This window comes from Pteropus vampyrus, unplaced genomic scaffold, assembly GCF_000151845.1.
Source record: "Pteropus vampyrus isolate Shadow unplaced genomic scaffold, Pvam_2.0 Scaffold161, whole genome shotgun sequence".
Classification (NCBI taxonomy): Eukaryota; Metazoa; Chordata; class Mammalia; order Chiroptera; family Pteropodidae; genus Pteropus; species Pteropus vampyrus.
In genome coordinates this window covers 2,799,924-2,818,741 of record NW_011888942.1, presented here as the reverse complement: position 1 = coordinate 2,818,741, position 18,818 = coordinate 2,799,924, and the positions used below count along the sequence as shown (strand labels likewise).

Below are 18,818 nucleotides of genomic sequence, written 5' to 3'. Positions count from 1 at the left end.
GAGTAGAATGAATGGCTTTGGCCCCAAAGATTTTGTTACTAGGTTCACATGCCATAAAATCCAGTTGGAATAGCTCATGTAAACTATATAAAGGTGACTAGGACATAGGGGATAGGTATAAAAAGACACCCATGAAAGTTAAGAGCATAATCTCCAATTTTTCTTTAGTTAGTAGGTAATTATAAAAATTAGTAATAAAGGAAATAGGATTGAAATGGATCTAAGGTTCATCCTCCATCCAACCTTTCATTAAACTCTTGGTATGTCTTAACCTTCTAAGCTGAAAATGATGTATTTTTTTTCTTTCTTAGAAAGCCTCAAGACATATTCTGTGTTGTCGAACAGCTTCTGAGCACAGTCCCTAAAGTTAAAACAAATGTCTTGGCATAGAGATGAAGGGAGACCCTCGATGGGTAAGTTAATTTACACTGGGTTCTATTCAAATTTCTTCTCCAAAATCACATCCTCTCTTTTGTACCTTCTAATATATAAATGTATTTGTTTCTACTTGAGTCATAGAAAATGACAAAAGTCAGGCTTCAGTGCAGGTGAGATTTAAATAATCCTTTTTTTTTTTTTTTTTTTAAGTCATAGAATGTTGTAATCCTGAGCTTCTCTGAGAACAGAACAGAATATTTGACAGAATAGTGAGGAAGGAATCTATTTTAAACACTGAAGAGCAAACTCTGAATGTTTTTATACTACTGGGGAGTTGGTGATAAGCAAAATTTCTGAGGAGTCTGAGCAAAACCAGAGTTCTAACAAATGTCCTCAGGAACGAAAAAGTACAATTCTTGGCAATCAATACTTGGTTTACATTTGAGAAATTTTGAAAGCTCCTAATTATAAATACAGTAAAAATGAAAGAGGTTAAAGAATGTAACTTGAGAATTTGGAAAAAACAAAATTCCTTTGCCAGGAACACATCAGGCTAAATTGTTTGGTGAGTTACCATATTCTGTAATGTGTATTTCAGACATTTGAGGACATAGATCAGTGGTCTCAGACCATTAGGGCTGTAGTCAGGGAATTTTTCCTTCTAGAGATTGAGTATCTAGAGAAAATACTTTCCTGAAAATGCTCAATATACACGGAGAGAGAACTGGTCAACCCAGAACTAAATGCTGAGCTAAAAGACTGTATTTCTTCTTAGAAACAAATTCTCTAAGATGATGACTCAGAGATTAGTACTAAAGGGAAAATTTGGCCCATGTGCTTGTCTGAGATGTTAATCTCCATCATGGTCTAGTTTGATCTAATGAAGAAATAATCTGAAGCCATGAAACTGTATACTAGAGTCCCAGAGTCAATGGAACCCAAGATTAGAACCTACATTGCAGATACATAAAGGAACTCAAGATTTACACCAATAGCGAGAAAGTAGAAAATTAAGTGGCCAATTACCTATAAATCCATTACTATGATGCTTCAGGAAGAAAGTAGACGATTCTCCTAGAAATATTGGCCAATATATTTTTATGATCAGATCATTCATATGGGGGTATGTTTTTTGTAATTGATGGGAGCCCAATTCAAATACGTAATTTTAGTTTTATTAGAAATACTGGATTTAAGAATACTTCAGAAGAGTACTTTAGTCCATTGATCAGAATGGGTTGCACAGAATTCATTTTTCAAAATGTTAACATTTACAACATGAAAAGAAGTGCGTCATGCTCAAATAGGTTGGAGAACCCCCAAGGCAAACAAATTAAACAGAATTCTTGTTTATAGGACTTTTCAGAGGATTTATTTGGCTCATAGATTTTGAACTTCCAGAAGGTGGTTACAGAATGCAGCATTTTTCTAATTTATTAGTCTACAGGACTTTTTTTTGGAAGATTGCTTATTAATATATTAAATAACTTTTCCCATGTATCAGAGTATGGACATCCCTGAGAGAGTATAATCTCTCTTCTTCCAATGGGATAACAACTAAATTTTTTAAAACTAAATCTTTTCATGGTGGATTAACTATTTCCAATTTCATTTGACTAAGCTATTTTTTGGTCAATTTTATTTTGACAGAAAATAGCAGTTAAATTACAAAACCCTTTTATCAATTGCTCAATGTTTCTTTTTTGTTGTTGGAGAATTAGTTAAGTACTTACTCCATATGATGTTGCAAAATTAAGATAAAGTATTTTCTATTAACTTTTGGAAGACTATTTTTTCACTTTTTTTTTGTTTTAATTTGAAACTCATTCCTTTTACACACAAGTTGGAATTTTGATAGAATTTACAGCACATCTTGATTTGTATTGTTAGATATAAAGTAATTGCCACAAATGGGAAATGAATTTCTAAAAGATCTGTGATATACATCAGGAAAGTCAATTGAAAGATGACCCAAATAGGCAATTCTTCAATTTTCCTCATTTCATTTTCTACCATTTGTTAATGGAGAAATAGGTTTAACCATGCTGCTATCCAATTGGCAAAACAATTTCTGGACTTGTCACTTTTTTATTGGGGCAATTTAATTTTATTGAAGTCGCTCAAAATTTTAAATATTAAAACAAATGCTAACTTTTTGAAAGTCAAACTTCTAATCTGATGTGTCAAGAAACAAACTCCTTCTAGCCCAGCTTACATGCTATGTGAAAGGGGGCTCATTTTCAGGTCCCTCTCAAAATGTGCAAAGTATAGAAATTTCCTATCCGTTCTATACTGATTAAACAGATCACATTTCATGAATATAGTCTATATTCAATGCTTTTTTCATATCATACGAATGTATATGCTTTGGAAACCATTCATTCAAAATTTAGCCAAATGGAATCATGTCTCATTTCTCATTTGAACTAGATCACTGGTGGCAATGGCATGCCCGCCCCGCCACCCTTTTAAACTATAATGTTTTAACTTTGAGTAACGATCATTAATACAAATCAAATTGGGCAAATATCCTTGGATCAGAGGAGTAAAAGTGTCAGCACAGTTTAACAAAATTTAGGGGTATTATCTTAGTTTTTTTCTCATTAGAGAAAATAAATTGGTAAGTGTTTTTTAACCCACCTTGTTTCTCCTCACCTCTTTAAAAATAAGACAGATTCCTCTTGGTCTATGCAGAATAATTTTCCAAATAAAAGCCAATTATCTGCTTGGTAAGGAAGCAGAGCGAAACCCTGAAGTTGCTGTGAATTCAAGGTAATGCTCTGTGTACAGTATCTGAATGGACAACATCAGAGTGGCTAGACATTTCCTTCGGCAGCAATCCAGCCTACAGGCAGCTATCATGTTTTAAACAGATTCTTAGTTGCACTAATATTGTGTTAGGCATGGATCACCCTGGTTTTTGTTGGCATCTGAGAAGAACTTACCCAGAGCGCTTTTGAACATCTGAATTCCTGATCTTAGCTATGAGGTGAATATTACCCTATGACTATATGTAACAATTATATCCTCTACCATTTTCTGTTGACCCATGAGTACCAACTGATGAAAGTAAAATCAAGTTGTTGTAAAATGGATCATTTTCATTCTTAACACCTACCTTGCATTTTACAGATAGTGGCGTACCACCTTCTGGAGAAACCAAGGGCTTTGTTACAGTAAACTGGTCCAATGTGATATCACAAGTATAAAAAATATTCCATTCTGTATCAAAACTAGGCACATGCCTTTATTTATAGTAACAGAAGTTAACAGAGTTGAGCAGTTTTCCCTTGGGTCCTGTTTCTTGGCATCCTACATCAGATAAATGCGTCTTTCAACATATCTCTGCCCACAACTCCGGGGATCTAGTCAGGGTTATTTGTATGTAAAGGAAGGCGAAATCACACTTGGATTTATGATGGTGAGTAACTAAAAGCACAACCTCTCATTCATATTGCTTTAAAACATATACAGCATATATGTTTCAAAAAAGAGTAAAGAATATATTGATTTCCTTGTTGTGTTGAACCAACAATATGATATGATGCAAGGATTTAACAAATGATAATTATAGATACAAATTTTTCTGTAGAGTATGTTTTAGACAAATGTGTCTTTTTAACAAGTAAATCCTACATTGTAGGTTGTTCCTTTTAACTTTTTTCTTTTGTTTCTGCAGTGGTAGAAAATGTTGAATAACTGTCCATGAGCATGAGCCAAAGGTTCAGGTTCATTACTGAGATCCCCAGAATGCCAATATTTGCAATGCAAACAATTAGAATCCCACTGTGTGAAGGGCTTTGACACATGCCTGCCTGCCTTTAGATGGAGAGTCTCCATACGAAGTCCTCCTGCTTCCATGGACCTTGCTTTGACACAGGAGCAGCTACGCTAAGCTGCCTTTTTAATCTAGTAATTTGCTGTGCCAGGCTGTCCTACTGGATACCGACAGTGACACAGAAATGATCGTGTAAGTGGTAGACCCTCAAATCATTTTCATGTTGAACCTCCTGGGTCCAGCCACCTCCCCTTCCACAACAGCACCATTGTTTTTTCTGGGCACATACTCAAGGTCAATGCTGTTTTTGTGCTTGCCTTTCCCTCTGCTCCACACAAAAAGGAGGAGAAAACAAAATAAAACCACTCCTAGGAATGTGAAACAGCCCATGGCTGTAGACACCAATATTGTTTTAAGGTCCAGAGAAAATGTATTGGCATTGGTGCCATTAGAAATGGTGTCATTGGAGTCGGTCATGTACATAGGGGTCCTGTTCGCATAAAGGAAGCGGTCTGAAGTGAATCCTTTCACAGTTAAGGAGGCTGTGAAGGTGTCATTCCCAGCAGCATTGCTAGCAATGCAAACGTACATCCCGCTGTCTTGATCTTGGGCAAAGCGGATTTCCAGGGTGCCATCGCCCAACACAGTGGCTCTTCCGTTGGACTTGGTGGTGATAAAACGCCTCCGAGGTGTCACCCAGGAAATCACAGGCTGAGGGTCACCATCAGCACTGCATTCTAGCTGGACCGTCTGCCCTTCATCCACTAACAGATGCTGCAACTTCTTTTCACGGATTTTGGGTTTTTTGCAGGTAAAGTAAAAAGAAAGGGCAGTGCTATGGAAATCCTTGAATGACCTCTCACGAATAGTATCTGGGCCAGCACACATGGGCTGCTGGCCGCCAAATTGCAGAGTGGGATGCCGCTGCAGGATCCAAAGGAGACGGCAGTCACAGGCCAGTGGATTGTTATTAATGCTCAGGACCTCCAAAGCCCTAGGGGAGGAGAAGACGTTCTCTTCCAAAGTTTCTAGTAGGTTCTGAGACACATTGAGCACACGAAGGAAGCGGAGCCCTTGGAAGGAGTGAGGCTCAATGGTACGGAGCTGGGCCCCCACTATATGAAGCTCCTGAAGGCGGATCAGGTCAGAGAACATCCCTGCTTCAATAGTGCTGATGGGATTGTAGGAGAGGTTAAGGTGGGTCAGATATACCAGATGTTTAAAGGCAAGAAAGGGTACAGTGGACAGGTTGGTATTGGTGATCGAGAGAGATGTGAGGTTGAGACCATAGAGGCTATTGGCAGGGATCATATCCAGTAAAGGCCAATAGTCAATCTCTAGATGTTTCAGGTGGAACAATCTTTTAAAGGCATACACGGGCATACTGTTGATATTGAGATGCTTCAGATGCAGGCTGATGAGGCTGCGGAGGTGGGAGAGGGCTTCTGTTGGTACTGCTGTTAGGTTGCATTTCTCCAGGGTGAGCTGCTCCAAGCTAAGCAGCCCACTGAAGGCCCTGTGTGATATATAAACCAAGTCATTGTCCCCCACTTCTAGAGACTTCAGGTTATGCAAATCCTGGAACATGTAGTCCAGTAAGATGACAATCTTATTCTCACTAATGTCAAGCTTGGTGAGGTTGGACAGCCCCGTGAATACCCCTAAAGGGACCAACTTTAGGCGATTGCCTTTTAGGCGGAGGGAACGCAGGTTAAAGAGGTTGTTAAATGCTCCTGGTTCCACATTGGCAATGATGTTGTCACTCAAGTCTATCTCCTCTAGTAGAGGATATGATATGAATTCTTCAGGGTTGATGCCTTTCAGTCTGTTCTTGCTGAGGTCCAAGATTTTGGTCTCGATGGGAATGCCCTCTGGAATGGCGATCAACCGCCTTCTGTGGCAGCTAACAGATTTGTTCTGGGCAGAGCACTCGCAGCGAGCAGGGCAGCCAATGGTGGACCCCATGAAGATTAACACCACAGCCAGACCCAGGAATGGCTGCCAACATGATATGGCCGTATGAAGCATGACTCCACCTCTTAGTCTACACCTTGGTCAAGGGCCTGCAGGAGGAGGGGCAAAAGAGGGAGGAAGAGAAATCGAGTTAGGTCATGGAGAAGTAAAGGGACATAAATAAGGCAGCAAGTACAATGGAAAGGACTCTGGATTTGTCATCATACAGATCTGGACTTAAACCTGAGAGTTGCCATTATTGCTACACGATTTTGGATAAGTTACTTTATCACCCTGCACTTGAGTTTTTTTTGGCTATAAAATGGTGATAATGGGGATGATAATTGTAGCTTCCTAGAGTTACAACAATTGCAGTATTTGACAGCTCTAAAGAAACTAATGCAGTGTCCATCACAGACTGTGAGGCAAAGCAGGATACATTTCACGAAAGGCTGTATTTTGAACTCAAATGACAAAAGTAGAGGTCAGTGACTAAGATGAAACCTATCCAGTTTGAATCAGTGTCTGCATCTCTAATGTTTGAGAGATCATCCTGTGTTCAAAATGATGCTAATATAAGCTCCATTCAACATCAGGCCCTTAGGTTCAAAGGACAAATCACAGTTCTGTTTCATGTAAGAGGTTGAGACTTTTTTCTTACATGTATAATTTTTTTTTTTTTTGTATTTAAAAAAACCTTCGAAGGCATACCTCTTTTAGAATTCAGGAAATTTTGATTTATGAAATAATTTTTTTGAGGTAAACAAAAAGATCCTCAAAATCTCCCTGTATTCTGTGTGTTTAACACAGGGATGAGGCCAAATCAAGGCACCAAAATAGCTATGACAATGAAAATGCTTTAAGTTTTTAGGTTAAATATTGAAGAATGGGAAGAATCATAATATTAAAGAAACATGTTTTTAAATAATAAATGAACTTTCATTCTTTTGGATGCAAATTCAAACCCAGTGAACCTGTTAACTGAAATTAAATAGGTATTGAATGAGATCAGATATGAGTATTTTTTAAATGTATATAGTTAAGCAGACATGAAGTTACTGCTCAACTGATTAACAAGAGGTGTGCTCTTGAGCCGTGCTTCTCAATCTGAGATCCCCAGGGGTACACATCCAAACACCATATCTTATGCGAGGTAAGATTAAAACAATATTTTTAGGTAACAAAGTGTTTGATAAACTTCAGTGTTCACTTCTGAATTGTAAAAGAACAATTAATAAGAGTACAATTATCCAGTCATGGCGTTTACATATATCTCTATGTCTATACGGATAGCTATTCTACCTCTAAACAAATCTACCTTAAAAAAACAAATAAACAAACAAACTAGGATCAACCTTAATGGTGAATAACTAGAAAAAATGCTCCCAAAATATAGAAGCAAGGCAAAGACACAGAAAGCACTAGCAAAATCAATTATATAGGAACATAAAAGTTATAATTATTGGAAAAGATGTGGTAAAACTATTATTGTTTATAGATCAAATTAAGATCTGTCTTAAAAATCAAAGGAAATCAACTGAAAATTTTAGAATAGGAGAATAAGTAAATTAACATGTTATAAAATATAAATTTTTTTTGTCATATGTATAAAACAGAAAATATTATTGTAAAAAATGATGTCACATCTCTGAAAAGAAATCAAATTCCTTAGAATAAACTTAGCAAGAAATATGTAGAATAAGACAAAATTTACCAAAAAGAGAGATATATTATGTATTTTATTAGAAAGATTTGATATTATATAGACAATTTTTTTCTCAATAAGTACATATATTACATATAGTTTTGGATCTGAAAAATCCTAAAGTTTATTTGAAAGAATATAAATATGAGAATAATCTGAAACATTAAAAATAGTAAGGAAAACAAACTTGCCCTACAAGATATTTAAATGTAAGTTGTAACACTATAATTTGAAACAGCATGATACTGACACAAAAATATACAGTCAGGGAAAAGGATAAGGAATTATATCTAAGTGTATTTTAAAAGTCTGTATGTGTAAAAGCTGGCATTTTAATTCAGTGAGAAAAATATAAATGATTGGCTATAACTGGATAGATACTTAGTGAGAAAAGTTGCACATCAATTTCCTTTGTTCCAATAAAATTAAATTTCAAGTGAATTAAGAATTAAAATTCAAGAAAAAAAGGTACTAGAAGAAAATTAAAAAATTTTATAATAGACTTAAAATGCATTTTCTATGGCTAAAGCTGGAAATCATAAAAGAAAACCATTTATTCAATTTTATGCATTTAAAAATAATAGTGTAAATAAATAGCACAGACGCTCACACAAAGGCAATTGTTAAACTGAAGAATATATTTTAGACTGATATAAGGGATTAAAGATAATATTAAACAGCTCTTACTAATCAATAAGAAAAATAGGTAAAAATAATAAAAACTAAAAGCAGCTAATAAATGAAAAGATCATCAGCTTCACTAGTAAGCAAAGAAATGCAAATGAAACAGTATGGGTATATCAGTTTTGCCTGTCAGATTGAGAGTTCAATAATTATTTTTACCCAGAATTAACAAGGGCAGAAGGAACTGATGGAAGAAACAAACTGGTACAACCTTCAGGAAGTTAATATATTAAATTTAAATCTACATGTTAAATAGCAACATGTTTATCTCTTTGAATCATTTTTTTATTTTTATTTTTTAAAACCATTTTATTGAGGTATGATTGACATACAAAAAGCTATGCATATTCAATGTATACAACTTGAATTTGTAGATATGTATACATCTGTAAAATCAATACAAGCTATGCTATAAATACATCCACCACCTCCAAAAGCAGGTACATCTTATGATTCTTTTTTTCCCCCTTGAAATGTATCTTAAGGAAACAATTTAATATACATAGATGTTTGGTACAGGTTCATCTGGGTTTAGTTTGCTCTTTTATTTTTTTTTATCTTCCTAAGGTAAAACCTTAGATCATTGATTTTAGATCTTTCTTCTCTAATATAAACTTCTAAAACTGTAAATATCCCCCAAGCATTGCTTAACTATATTTCACAAATTTTAATATATATTTTAAAAGTTATTCTAGTCAAGACATTTTTCTAATTTGTGCTTCCTTTTTTGAATCATGGATGGTTTGGGTTTGACTTACCTTATTTCTAAGTATTTAGGTCTTTTCTAAAGTCTTATTGTTTATTTCTAATTTAATTCTGTTGTGGTCAGAGAACATACTCTGCAAAATTTCAGTCTTTTGAAATCTACTGAGATTGTTTTATGGACCAGCATGTAATCAATCTTGGTGACCATTTGTGTGCACTTGAAATAGATGTGTATGTGCTGTTTTGGAGTGTAATGGTCTATAAAAGTCATTAAGGTTAATATGGTTGTGTTGTTCAGATTTTCCAAATCCTTATTAATTTTTTCAAAGCTATTCTATCGATTACCAAGAGATATCTGTTAAAATCTCTAGCTATGGATGTAAATTTGTCTATATTTTCCTAAGTGATGTAGGTCTTTGTTTCATATTTTGAAGCTCTAACAGTAAGCACATGTTCAATTTCTTTTACCATTAGAAAGAGTCCATCTTTGTCTCTAGTGATACTCTTTGACTTCAGGTCATTTTCAATGATTAATATAGTCACTCTAGCTTTCTTAAGCTTAATGTTTTCATGGTATAACTTTTTTCATTTTTTTACTTTCAACATGTTTGTCTCTTTGTAGTTAAAGAGCTATAGACAGTAGGTGCCCAGATCTTGCTTTTGAATCAGTCTGATGATCTCTGCAATCTTTGCTTTTTGTGAGATTGCTTTGCCCATTTAAACCAAATATAATTACTAATATAGTTACATCTGGATATGCCATTTTTCCTTGTTGTCTATTGCTCAAATTTTTTGTTCCTTTCTTGTCTTATCCTGTTTTAATCAATTGGTTTTTAGTATTGCATTTCAATTCCTCTTTTGATTTTCTATATATATTTATTTGCATTACTTTTTATTTGTTGCTCTAGGGATTACGGTGTACATCTTTATCACAGTCTACTTAGAGTTATTATCAAATTGTTTCAGGTAAAATATATAGTAGCCTTGTAACAGTATATTTCTATTTACCACATGACCCCAGTCTCTGTGGAGAGAGGTATAGTGTGTTCTAGGCAAAGAGAACAGTGTATGCAAAGACATGGAAATTATGGAGAACACTCTGTGATGGGGGAATTAAAGTAGTCCACATAGTTGGAGCAAAAACAGGAGAGAAATGGAGAGAATAGAGGCTAAAGAGATAATTAGGGGAATGATCTACAAGGGATTTGTAAATTGTGATAAGCTGTTTGCACTTTGTCCTGAGGGCAAAGACAAGCCATTAAAATCTTTTACGCTAAAGAGTGATATAATCAGATTTACATTCGGGGAAGATTAATCTGAGTACGGCATGAAAAATAGACTTGCAGGAGAGTAAAATGTGAAGCTAGAAACTCAGGAAGCTGTTGCTTTAATTCAAACCAGGAGAAGAGTGGTCTTGATCAGGGTTATAGGAGTAGGCTTGGGTAAATGGATAGATTCGAGAGATATTTTGAAGCAGAATAGAAATGTTTTAGGTATGGATCGACTGGGAGTAGAGGAAGAGGCAAAGATGATTTCTACCCTTTTGTCAACTACATGGGATCTGCTGTCATTCGCTAAGATGACATGCTTAAGAACAGTAGCAAAATGAGGAGTTCCTGGTTTTCTCAAATATGTCCATCACTGGATCAAGAAGTGTGGGTTCCTTAGGTGGATTAATGGTTTTATACTCCCTGAAAATATTTTTCAAATACATTTTAGTATTTCTTTGGTAAGGCAGGGAAAATATATTTTCTATTACAATTATATGACTATGTCCAAGATAAAAGTTTTATTACATACTCTGTACTTCAGTTTATTTTAAGTTGATAGTAAAGAGTGAGATTTTTTAAAATAGATTCCCCTGCAGAGTATAGTCTTCGCTGGCCGTGTTTGTTCAATCTACATATTATAGACAAGGAGATAACTGGCATTCTATTTCTGATTTATTTCAGTAATGATTTAGGGAACATTTATTACTTAAATCCCTTAATCTGGCTTTGAGTGTATCTATCACAGAAATGACTGTATCTAATTCAATCATGGCTGCAACTTAACCAGAAAAGAGCTCAACTTAGGTGGATAGTATCTAGTATTTATTTCCCTTAGAAATTGATTATTTTCATTCCAGTCAAAGTAGAGGACCATTACAAAAAAAAAAAAGAAAAAAGAAAAGAAAAAGAAAGATGGATAAGTGCTCAGTAAGCAGGCAGCAGAGAAGCTCCCTTCAGATCTGGAATACTTTTCCCATTCTCCTTATATCTGAGCTAGGCAGAACTAGATAATTTGGGGCCATATCTCATCATAGTTTTTTGATGTCTGAAAACTGTGTAGAAAGGTTGTGCTTTATTATTCTCATCACAAATATTTCTCAGTTTTAGTCTAGAAGGGCAAACTGCTGACTTCATTTAGCTTTCACTGTCAGCAGAAGTCGTACAATCAAAGCTTTCTCATAATGTCTGACTGTGACCAAGGTTTGACAAGATGAACTTCGTTTTATTAAGAACAAAGCAGGAAACTAAAACCTGTAGGGAGCTGACTAGGGACTTTCCGTTGATTCTGATCAAAGGGACTCTCAGGCACAATGACTAGTAGTACCTTTTTAAATGTAGCATGTGAAGTTGGATATTTCCATACTTATGCTTTTTGAGCGCTGGGTACTTATTTTAGAGCCCATTCTGTTAGTGAAAGAAACACAAACGAATTCAGGAAATGGACTTAAAGGAGCAATGTGGAAGAATAAAACTGCGAAAATTTGGACTCAGAAATACCTGGCTCAAATTCTGAGTTTGATATTTATTAGCTGTGGGACATGAGTAGGATGATAACGTCTATGATTCTCATTGTCTCCTCTGTTAGTTTGTGATAATAAAGCAGAATAAACATGAGGATTACAGGTGCTATTTGTAAGGTGCCTAGCACATAAATAACAGCTGCCATTATTATAATTTTTTAATGTGATAATGGTTTGGTTTGTTGAGCAATATCCAGCAGAACAAAAAGTATGTTGAAGAAAGACAAGGATTTCCTCAGAGGATAGATTAGGAGAACACCTAAGGAAGTCTTCAAATGAATGATGCAGTGATGAGGAGGAATAGATTGGTAGAATGGAGTTTCAGATAGGCATCATTTCAAAAAACATGAGAAAGGAAAGAGGTGATGGTTGTTGTATGTTGTTTAAAAAGAAAGTTTAGAAGAGATACAGCTGCTTTGATGGATGATAAAGTAATGATAAATTGCTTAGCCTGGGAATTCTGTGATTAATTTAGTTCTCTGACTGGCAACTGAACAAGGGCACAAAACAATAAATGGATAGCACAAAAATCTCTTTAAACCTTCACACTAGCTAATGTGAGATTTTTTTTTTTTTCAGCAAAACTATTTCCCAAATGGAGAGAGCTGAGTGATGAGGTAGGTGGGGGTGGAGGTGGGGGGGTAGTAAAGGATTTAATGAATAAAAGTATCCAAAATATATATGAGGTTATAATTTCTAGGTGTCTAAACTCAGAAATTACTGGTCTGTGCCTAACTCAGATAATGAAGGGTTGTGAAAGTTGTATAAACCATTTGAAAACTAAGAGATATAAATTTTAGTGTAAGCAAGATTTGAAAGTCACTAGGGTTACCTAAGTTCTTTGAAAGACCCAAGAGAACTTGAGATTGAACCCCCATGTCCCCTGCCTGGCAGGAAACATTGTATTTGAACAGTCTTTCTACAGAATAAAATTTATCTTTCTATATGATTTCCAGTTACCCTTCAAAACATTATATTTTCATCTTTTTCTTCCTACTCATTTTTGGTAAGGAAGAAATAGAAACTTTCAAAATTAAGGCTCGACTTGAAGGACATTCAAAATGAAAATAAAAATGGAAACAGTGAACATGAAAACCAGATTTGAAGAGCATCCAATGGGTTTTATAAGAAAATTTTAAATGTAATGATAAAATTACTCAGTAGGTCATGCAGGTAGGTAAACAGATACTCATCATTGTAAATACCTCTCAATTAACCATATGCTGATCACCATTTCTGTAAACAATTGCAGATAGCATTTTGATTTCTATAGTTACTTGGATAGAGACTATTAAAGGTTTGTAAATATCATTTGGATTGAAGCCTATATAATGTTAGATTCTAACATCTAATTCTGCATGAAAATGAGATGTTATTATAACTTGATGCAATAAAATTGGTATAAGATGGTCATACAACTAGTAAATTGAACAAGCAGGACTCAATAGATGTAGTTAAATAGCATCTTAATTTTCTCCCTCTATTATCTCTTTATAAATTATTAAGAGGTAAAGGAGATCAGGAAAGTTCTTGTTTAACTGGAACTGTCCTAGATAAGTGTTCTCTGGGACTGGCAGATATTAAAGCTGATTCTTTTAGTGTGGCAATATCTGGGGGCTTTAGGGGGCCCATAATCAAGGGATCTCTCATGGGTAGTTTCCTTGATCTGGATCATGAATCTCTATTCTGGTTTGTTGAGTAGTCGTTCTCCAGTCCCTAGGAATACTCACCTCCAGGTAATATTTGCTGAGGTCCCATTACCCTCTAAGGTGGCATTATTGAAAAGACCTAGGACAACTCTCATACTGGCTCTTTCATGCATGTTGCCTTCATTTGGCATGGTGAACATTCATTTGGCCTGAAAATCCTGTCAATTCAGAACAGTCATGGTATAACCTCAACTTCCTTTACTTTCCCACAAAGGAGGCTAACTGACTTCATATTTGTTCTCTACGTTGTCCAAGAAGTCAGACAAAAGTCATGATGTGCCCTTTGTGGAAAGCTATGAAGGATTGCACAAGCACTTATCTCTTGACTTCAGGAGAAGGGGGAAGCACCCTTTTTGCTTGTTGAAGCACCCTTTTTGCTTGTTGAGTCATTTGTCTAAGGTTAGCCCTAGTCAGTAATAGATCCAAAATTTCTATGCAGGGTTTTCTTTTTCTTTTTCTTTTTTTTTCTTCACTTCAAAGGCAGAGCTCTGAACCTTTCCCCTGCACTTCTTCCATTATTTCTTATCATGGAATATAACTCATCTCGGATAGCACCTATAACTTTTTTTAAAATAAATTTTTTAATATAGTAATGCTTCCTTTTAGAAATAGGGGGAAAAAAACCCTAAAATTTCCTCATCTTCCCTCTGGGCTATGCTTCGGTATCTTTTTTCATGGTTTTGAATCAGCTTTCCACTGGACTGTATCTACTTCAAAACATGAGTTCATTTTGTATTCAAGTGACTAGTAAACAATTAGCAAAGCATGTCCTAAATCATTAATTAATAGTTTCTGTTTAATCTTTCCTGAAACTGGAGAGCCCTCTGTTCTTGTATTTATTTTGATCTCTTTGAAATGCAAATTATTTGCTCTTCTCCTACAGTTCTGAGTCTCCTCTTGGCCTACATAGAAATGCTTGGACATACAGTATGCCTATTCTACTTAAACCTTTTATAGATGAAAGTATTTTTTGTCTAGCTTTGAGACATATCTCTTTGAAATTAATATTATTAATTAAAGGGTAGTTGGCTTAAGATGCTGATGGCCTCACAAATGTGATATACAATGCTCCAAATGTATAAGGCAATATAAGGTAATAGATAAGACTATAGATGTGCAGTGATAAAATATGTTTAAATCTTAACCCTCTCTTATTCTGTGTTCTTACCTCTAAAATGAGAATAGTAACTATCCTACAGGGTTATTGTGAGAATAAAATTTGATAGTATATATAAAGTCAATGCTCTATACATAGCTGTTACATTATTTTAATTTAGGGAAATGGAAATACTGAAAATGATGTCTCTTAGACATAATATCTTTCAACTGAAGAGAGTGCTAAAAACTTTTCCTGATATAGTCATGTCCTAGGCAGTTTGGAAGCACTGAGTTAGTCTATCAAGGTAGATATTAAGTCCTGGTGAATATTTCATGAGAAAACCGAGGTAACCACAACCGAGGGCAAAAATTCCCATTAATAAGTTACTCCAATTCCTCTGAAGATAGTTATAAAAAGCTATGAAATATGTGTCTCCCTTTGGAGTAAAAAAAAAAAAAACAGAAAAAAAGGATGTTTGCCTTTCCGTAGAAATTGCTCAGACCCACCAAGGCCAATCTCTGTGAAAAGTCTGGCCACAGAGGACAACTATTTCTCTTTCACAAGACTGTTAAATTTTACTTGGAAAAAATAAGATCAAATAAAGTAGAATTCTGTTAAGTAGTTTCCTCTGAAGATTCCTGAATTTTTATCTATTCTGTGAAGATTGGACTCTTTGAAGTGTGAGTATTCATGAATGAATCTCTCTGGCGATTACCTGGTTTTAATTAGTTGGTGCTGAAGGCACCTAGACATTTTACCTTCTTCCTTGTTTAAATCTGTTCCGACAAGATAGCTATTTTAAATCCCTTCTGGAACACTCTGGAATTGAACAAATATAAATTTCTTCCAGCTTTTGTAATAGCTAAACCATTACATTTCAGTGGCTTAAACCAGTACTTTATTATTTCTGTTCCATAAAGACACTGAGGGACTTGTGCCTCTGTATATTGTGGCTCCACCCTCTTCTAGATCTTTGAAGTCCTCTCCACTCCATATGGAAAAAAGACAAAGAGGATTATGGGCAAGATTTTTCATGAACCAGACCTGACAATAGCACTCATAATTTTTGCCTGTACAACGTTAGCCAGAACTCAGTCATGCTGGCACATCTGATTGCAAGGGAGGCTGGGAAATGTAGTTTAAATATGTTTCTATGAGGACGAGCAAGTAGGTTTGGTAAGTAGCTAGCAATTCTCTGCCAAAATAAATATAAATTGTTATTAAGTATTAATCTAGTATTATGGACATATTTAAGCTTCTATTTAAGTTATTCCAGAAAGAATTGTAGGCATCTGGAAAACTACTGTCTACCTAAAATATCACTGCTGCAGTTTCACGTTCAACATTTTTTTTTTTTTAACACATTAGAGAAACAAAGACAATTATATTTTGCCACATGTTTCAACTTTGGCCTTTATTGATGTAACCATCTTCGCCAGATAGAGAATTGCATCTGAAATTCTCATTTATTAGAATCCTAGGTGCTACAAATTTTATCATTTTTCTAGCTACTTTTAGGATGGTTAAAGTGAAAGCAAAATGCAGCTTTTAAAAAATAGTTATAGAGCAAACCAAAAACCTTTCCTGATGTAAATAGTCATTACCAGGGATAGGCAATCTACAGGCACTGGATTAGTCTAAGCAAGAACATGAAATTCTTTACATCTCGAGACACTCATAAATCTTAGCCTCTAACATTAGTAGACATTTAGGGACTTTCCTTTATTTTAGTAACTAATGGCTAACAACTGGTTGCTTGAATTACCTCCAAAAAAAAAAAAAAAGAGTGGTAAACTATCAAAGAGGAAAGTACATTCAATTTAACACAATAAACACATACTAGTTACCTTCTATGTGCAAGGGAGAGCTGAGGACACAGAGATGAGTAAATACAATTTTCATTCTTAGACAGTTAATCATTTTCTAAGAAAACTCTGTCCAGTAAACATGCTGATGATAGTAATATTTTCTCAAATTGGAATGAAATTATAACTTTAAACATCAAAGATGCATTTTATTATATTATTTAATATATTGAAATATTGCAAAACAGCAATGTCCAGTCATGGAGAAATAATTACATTATCTGTGAATTCTCTCCTTAAATTGACTATTACGCAAGAATTAAAATTATTAACATGAAAAATGTTAAGTGAAAAAAGTAGGATATAAATGTGTATCTATGTTTATACCATATACAAAAATAGACTCAAAATGGATTAAAGACTTAAATGTTAGACCTGAAACCATAAAATGCCTAGAACAAAACATAGGCAGTAAACACCTTGACAACTCTCTTGGGTATCTTTTCGGATATTTTCCTCAAACAAGGGAAACAAATGAGACTACATCAAACTAAAAAGGTTTTACACAGCGAACCATCAACAAAACGAAAAGACAACCAACCTACTGAATGGGAGAAGGTATTTGTCAATGATACATCCAATAAAGGGTTACTATCCAAAATATACAAAGAACTCATACGACTTAACACCTCCCTCCCCCCACTCCAAAATAAATAAATAAATAAATAAATAAGCCAAGTATAAAAGGGCAGAGGACCTGAATAGATGTTTCTCCAAAGAGGGCATATAAATGGCTAACAGATAGGAAAAAATGCTTACCATCACTAATTATCAGGGAAATGAAAAATCAAAACCACAATCAGATATCACCTTACACCATCAGAATGGCTATCTTTAATAAATCAACAAACAACAGGTGTTGGTGAGGATGTGGAGAAAAGTTGTCCTGTTCACCATTGGTAGAAATGTAAATTAGTGCAGCCACTATGAGAAACTGTATGGAGATTCATCAAAAAATTAAACATAGAGCTGCCATATGATCCAGCAATTCCACTTTTGGATATTTATCTGAAGAAAACAAAGACACTAATTTGAAAAGATATATGCACCCTTATATCCATTGCAATATTACCAGTAATAGCCAAGATATGGAAGCAACCTAAATGCCCATCGATAGATGAATGAATAAAGATGTCCAATATATATACAATGGAATGATATTCAGCAATAAAAATGAATGAAATCTTGCCATTTGCAACAACATAGATGAACCTAGAAGGTATCATGCTAAGTGAAATAAGTCAGATAGAGAAAGACAACTATATCTCACTTATATGTGAAATCTAAAAAAAAATTAAATGAATAAATAAAGCAGAAACAGACTGTGTGGAGAAAGAAAGATAGCTGTAGTCAGGCTCCCTCCCGACATCCTTAGCTAACGTCTGAGTGGAAGTGACTTAGCACATCTTCCTATGTGCGGGCTTCCATTATCTAGCAGTGTGCCACTATTGTTTAACCTATGTATAAAAGGTACCACTGCCCTGCGAAGTGGGCTGTGCCCTTACTAGAATAAAGAGCTATGTTGCAGTTGCCTATGGCCCCCAACATTTTCTTTCAGCTGCTTAAGCCTCATACCCCTTACCTCGGAACCTCGAATCTGCAGCAACACAGAACCACAGATATAAAGAACAAGCTGATGGTTCCAAAAGGGAGGGGGTGGGTGATAAAAATTAAAAAATAAAATTTAAAAATAAATTTATAGCTATGTTATGAATATAATTAAGGGGAAAATACCCGTATGCAACAAGCAAAACACTGTAAAGAAATACACCAGCATGTTAAGCATTAGATTGTGCTACAGGTAGTGGGTATTTATCAGTTCTATTTTGATCTCTTGTTAAAAATGTTTTCAGTGCATATTATAATGCACTAATTTTGAACAAACAAACAAGAAAAATATGACAACCTTTTGAAATTCAATCATAGTAAACTTCTGCTCTGATGGATAAGTAATACATAGACAAGACCTACCCTATCTTTCATCAGTTATTTAATTGACCACATTACCAAGTTAGGACAGGAGATGTTTACCCTTTTTGGTTACTATTTCACTTGTAATATTGTAGTGCTTTATCATTACATTATTTCCTACATGTATGCATGTGTCTTATCTGCTGTACTAGAATCTATGCTCTTTGAGGTGGCACTTGT

The 18,818-nt window shown here is 34.9% G+C and overlaps 1 protein-coding gene across 1 annotated transcript in view; it reads right to left on the bottom strand.

Moving 5' to 3' along the window:
• Nucleotides 1-4,052: 4,052 nt before the first annotated feature.
• LINGO2 (leucine rich repeat and Ig domain containing 2) overlaps nt 4,053-18,818 on the bottom strand; it is a 304,719-nt gene continuing 289,953 nt past the window's right edge. The window contains exon 2 of the mRNA XM_011370156.2: nt 4,053-6,219. Within this exon, the coding sequence (XP_011368458.1) occupies nt 4,364-6,184 (1,821 nt within the window). The 5' untranslated portion in view covers nt 6,185-6,219 and the 3' untranslated portion in view covers nt 4,053-4,363. The remainder of the gene's footprint in view (nt 6,220-18,818) is intronic.